General features: G+C 35.4%; 1 protein-coding gene across 1 annotated transcript in view; it reads right to left on the reverse strand.

Annotated features, from left to right (window-relative positions):
• Positions 1 to 6046, reverse strand: part of ZBBX (zinc finger B-box domain containing) — a 108552-nt gene that overhangs the window by 76490 nt on the left and 26016 nt on the right. The window contains exon 7 of the mRNA XM_007114708.3: positions 4512 to 4607. Coding sequence (XP_007114770.2) covers positions 4512 to 4607 — 96 coding nt within the window. The remainder of the gene's footprint in view (positions 1 to 4511; positions 4608 to 6046) is intronic.

The following is a 6046-nucleotide window of genomic DNA, read 5'->3' on the forward strand; positions in this document are numbered from 1 at the left end:
CTGTGGGCGAGTGAAGGAAGCAGAACTGGGCAAAGAAGAGAGTTGAATTTGATGCAATTGCCAATCCCAAGGGAGGATCTGTGATGGCCCATCGGAGTTGTCCCCAGTTGAGGCAAGAGGTAGCTGGGAATTTGTACCCTAACATAGACCAGATATTGGCCCAGAGGATGGGCTGCCTCCAGGGATGGAGTGTAGGCTTGCAGGTGGCAGTTCTCTTTGGGCAAAGGCAATTCCAGGGGAGAGACTCAACTATGATACAAAGGCAGGCAACATTCCAGGCAGCTAGGGTAGTGAGTGTCTCATTTCTAAAGAGGAAGATCTGGGTGGCACACATAGCATCTACATTATGTGTGTACACAGCATTTAAAACGGGTACATTAGCATCATCCAAGTAAGCAACCACGATATTATCCAAATGACCAGCTATGGCCTAAAATTACTGTATTATCCTGAACATTACAGAATAATGGTAGTGTGAGCCTAAAAGCTGATACTGGTCATTGTCAAATGAAAGAAAAAAATCTACCATTTTTCTACCAAAGTTGGAAAGCATAAATAGTATTATGATAACTGAGGTTCTGCCTGGTAATTATTTTCCTGTAGGTATGTTCAAGCAAACAAATATTCCCACTTATAATCCATATTTATGTAGGTATACCTTACTTTGTAGATAAAAAAGTGAAAAGGCTGCATATAGACGCCTCATATTAGAAAACATAGAAATTCTACCTCAGTTATCTCTTCTCTCATTACTAACCACCCCTCTTCCCAAGGTCTCTCCTTTCCAGTTAAGAAAATCTCCATTCTAATTAAGAAAATATATATTCCAGAATCTATTAATGATTTTCTTAATCCAGCCTCCCCTTGCGCATGTCATACTTCACAATGATATGCCTTTTGTTTGTTTTTCCTCCTATTTGCCCTTATCTCTGATTAATCTTGTCTCTTCTTTGATCTTTTGCTGTTAAAAGGAAATAGGAATTCCTGATATATTGAGGCCTTATTTTTCACCAATGTGAGGCTTACCAAGTGAAAAAACCTTTTATTTTAACCCTTAGTGTTGAAAATCATTCTAAATACAGAAGTAGAATTTTCATCCTTAGTAATTCCCCTCATGAATTTACACATCATTTTGCAGATAATTAACTATTTCACAGAGGTTAGAGAAGGTTAAAAAAAAAAACTTGTGCTGAAATCACTTCCAAGTATTAATCAATCGTAAATCAAAAGAAAGACCCTTTGAAATTATGTTAGTCAACATGGAAATGGTAATAGTTTGTCTTCAATTTTTCAGGGATTTATCTCTTAAGTGAAACAAGATATGCCAGGACAAAATGGTCCCTACTGACTGTGAACTTTGTAAAGACTCACTGGTATGTAGGCTGGGGGCTGAAATGATTAACAACACTCAAAATAAGCTATTCTTCATAATAACCAGAAATGCCAACATAGGTTAAATAATATAAAGTATAGCAGTCATTAGCCTAGAATGCTTGCTTTTTATATAGTAATGCTTAATATTCAGATATAAGATGTCTGCTCTAACTTCTCAGATTAGGTATGAATTCAACAGTCAACAAAACAAAATCTCATGACTTCTTTTCCTTTGTCTTCACAGTTTGCGTATTTTTTAAATTGAGATACAGTTGCTGTACAATATTATATAAGTTACATGTGTACAAAAAAAAAAATCTCATGACTTTGACAGTTACCAAAGTGGTGGAAAACTAAAAATGCTATGGCTGGTTAATTAGGGCTAAACAGAAAGAGGTATCCACTTGCTGCTGAACAATGGCCATCAGGCCAAGACACAACAGCATCAAGAACCTTACCTTAATGCACAGGGAAGAATGATGGAAACAAGAAGAAAAAAAGGAAGATGACTGAAAAAAAAAAAGGGGCTAAATAGTGGACAGAAATAATAAGAAAATGGCAGATAGCTAATGGGACAATTGATTAAATTCAAGATGGGATGGCAGAGAATGGGTAAGGCCATGATAGAGGAGCAAAAATAAAGTACTAACCAGAAGAGCAAATCTCTGAGGATGAATGTGTAGCGACACATATTACATCAGCTAGTTGAGACCTCCTATTAACTGTTATAACAGCTACTGGTCAACATAATGGGCAGGAGTCACCAATATATAGTGAGAATCTGTCCACTGTATACTTTACTAAGATCGGAGGGAGTAGGTTATATATTCTGAAATAGCTTCCTTTAAAAAAAACTTTTTTTATTTTAAAATTTTAGTTGAATAAAATAAAAGGGTCAAATTTACTTGAATTATCTAAAAAAAGATAGCTCCTTCAAAGTATTTCATTACTTAGCAATCTGGGTACATAAAATGATGTTATATACAAAGAGAGTAGTAACCATGTATGTTTAGCTCCCAATACAGGTGGTCTCTGTTTGCTCTTTTCTAAGGGTCAGCCTCACAATCTGACTTCCCCAGCAGACAATGAACTTCCCAGGAAAATCCTCAAGATAGCACCAAGTAGCAACTTTGGTCTCCACAGACTAGAGGGCAATCCAGAGGAGTAACATAAATATAGAAGATATATAGTTATTTATCATTATTTAACTTTAAAATATATACATAAGAGAATCCCTATATTTGAAAAAAACTCTCAAGGATTCATTATTACTTGCTATGCTCTTTGATTTGTATACATATTATGAAATTCATTTATGTTAATTTCTAGAGATGAATGCATCTTCTACAATTAGAAATTCACTAGGAACTTAAATACCATTCTACTATTTCTGGCTTACCAACCTTTCCTCCCCTGCAATCAAAACTAGAAAATGTGATGCTGGGATGAGATGAAGCTTATATTCAGTAAATATTAATTCTCTCACTTCAGCATCAATTCCACATTTAGAATTTAGAATTTTATAAGAATATAATTTACAAAACTCATGTTCTTCTATGTTAAGATGTCGAATATATCCATTTTAATGACATCAACATGGAATAGAAAAGCACTCAATGTTTACTATACATATGCTATGTCACATTACTTTTAGTAAGCATGATTTGACCATGTCATATCTGCCTCTGGATTACAATAAACAATATCATGGCAAAGTCTGACTGTGTTCTGAAATTGAATGTGGGCGGGGGGGAGGACTGAGAGAGAGGAGAGAGGGGAAGGAAGGGAGAGAGAAAAGAGAATCAGACTTAGATAAATCTTGAAGGTCAAATACTGAAGTTGAGGGAAGGAGCCATGTCTGATTCTTCTTTGTACCCTCCACACCAGCTAGCACAGTGCCTAAATTCACTGAGCGGTAATTCAGAAAATGTGCTGAAAAAATCATTGAATGGAAAATTCTAACAAGAATTCACACTGGGATAATTACACTCCTTACCCTTACAGTGGAGTGCCTTTAGTTAAATTCTATATTATTTGCATATTAACAATTACACTCACTTTTGTATACATTAATTTTCATTTCCTATGACTGTCCAGTCTTAGGATACTTCCTGAGGCAGGGGAGTAGTTGCTGGATTTCTTTTTGTTTTCCCTCCATCACTTCTGCCAGAAGGCTCTAAACACTGACTAGCCGCTCAAAAGTTAACAGACTTTGGTAAATACTGATAAAAGTAAGGTCAGTTTTATGCTTTGTGGTTATCATGACTTGGGTCATCAGCATCTGTGAGACCTACCAATATTTATATATGTTGAAGCAACATGTAGATTGAAGTCTACCTTCTAAATACAGATAATATCAATATTAAAATTTACAAGATAATATTTAATCCTTCAATCCATTATACAAGGTACTCGATTCTCACTTTTATTTCCAGGTCCTTAAGAGGAGGATCCTAGTGTTATTCATCTGTGTAGGGTCACTGCCTAGCACTGACCCTGCACAATGAATGAAATCTATGACAAAACAATGCATCATCAAACGTAACTGGTATAATGTTATATCAATATTTAACCATATTTATTGTTTAAGTATTAGAATCTTAAAGCCATCTGACAGGGTTTGAGTTTAGGCATTTCAAAAAACAACAACTATATGAGGATAAATAAAAGTTTGTGATATGTAGGAGGAAAAGTAGAAACCTGAGAGATAAGCTTATTTAAAAAATAGTGGGGGAGGACAAATAAAAGACGAATTTTTTTTAAACAAACATGAGAAGAAAACGAGATTTCTATTTATAAACTAGATAGAATAATACTTAAATCATGTGTTCATTTGAAACCACGATAAAAATATTGTCTAATTTTTAAATGTCAAGTTCACAGATTGAATGTGTAATGTAAAAACTCTAATCAAGCTAAGTGTTTCAGGAGCTATATTAAAGCACAGTTTAAACAGCAAAATAAAATCCAGATTAGCATTCAGTAAAATAATTTTAAGTTATATGTAAAGACTGTAGATAATAGAATTTTGAAAATTAATGCAAATCATCCTAAATTCTAGATAATTAAACATGTTTTATATGTCTTTGTGTTGAAACATTTTATAAATACACTACAAGAGTTTTAAAAAGTCATACCTGCAGAAGAGTTGTTCTATGGAGTTTCAGTGCCCCCTTTTGATGAATTTTAGCAAAGCATCCTGAACAATAATCTTCTCCACATTCAAGGCATACCTTAAAAGATATTGAAAAATCATACAATCTTATAAAATATGACTTTGAGAAAATATTTGCATAAAAAATTCATTGCTCTCATCTTTACTTCTCCAATTACACACCTAGATGTCAGCAGAATTGAGAAGCCCAAGGAAAGGGGACAACATTTGTCCCAGTTAAGATGTAACTCTGAGAAAAATTAACTTGTAAACTTTAATTACTCTCATAGCAAAATAAATATAATAGCTGTAAGTAGGTTTTAGATATATGTGTTAGGTGCATGTATGTATGTACAATTTCTAAATAAATCACTAAAAAAACGGCAACCTCAGATCAAACTTCTTAACCTGGTAAAAATTAACAGCAATATCTCTGGGTCAAAACTGTTTCATTATGAGTTCTTTTATCTTTCTGTATGGATTTACATGACACAATTAGTTTCAAAGGATGTGTATACTATTTGTCTGCAAAAATCCACACAGTCTTCTTTGAATGGCACTACTTCACTGGTGATTCTCAAAATGTGGTTTTAAAAGGATTCTTAGAAGATTCCTCAAAGGAAAAAAAGTATAAGAAAAAAAACTGGATGGATCTTTATCAACATGTCAGCAATGTTTATGACTGGTGAAATGATTACAGACAAGTGTATATTTGTCTTGTAAGTTCTCTACGGTGCTAAAATGTCATTCTTTAAATCTGCGGATAAGTTGGAAAATGTGATATACCTCTACCTATGATGGTGCCAAGCAAGGATGAAAGTGAGAAAAGGAAATGGAATTTTTACTGCAAGAGTAATTACTACTGTGCAGACGTACAGCCACTCTAACACCCTTTACAGTATGATAAAAAATAGTGCAAATGGCTAGTAGCCCCCATTTTCTTGAGTTCGGCCTAGGTTGAGAACATCCAGTAGTACAAATAAGAAAGCATGAGGCCTGGAGAGAGAGTGTCAGAAAGTCTGTGCCAAGGAGCTCACACTCCCTTTAGCTCTCTTTCATTTCCTCTCCCTTTAGGGTGCCCACCACCCTTCTCCCCCTCCTTCCTCTCCCCTCTCTCAGGGTATAATAAGCATAAAGCAGCTGGGGCAGACTGGGGAGAGACAGACCAGATTCTTCTGCCTTGTACGGATCACTGGTGACCTGATGCGCAATTCAGTGACACTTCTCAAACCGTACCATGAATACAAATCTCCTGGGATTTCCTTACAGTGCACACGCTGGTTTGGGAAGTCTGGAATGGGACCCAAGATCCTGCATTCTAACAAGATCCCGGGTGATGCCCATGCAGCTGCTGGGTGCAGACCACACAGGGAGTAAGAAGGCACTAGAGTGTATTGGATGAAGAAAAGGAGACTAAACTTAGGGGGATATAAATTAGGAGTTTGGGATTAACAGATACACACTACTATATATAAAATAGATAACCAACAAGGACCTACTGTATAGCACAGAGAACTA

The sequence above is a fragment of the Physeter macrocephalus genome, chromosome 1, assembly GCF_002837175.3.
Source record: "Physeter macrocephalus isolate SW-GA chromosome 1, ASM283717v5, whole genome shotgun sequence".
NCBI classification, from domain to species: Eukaryota; Metazoa; Chordata; class Mammalia; order Artiodactyla; family Physeteridae; genus Physeter; species Physeter macrocephalus.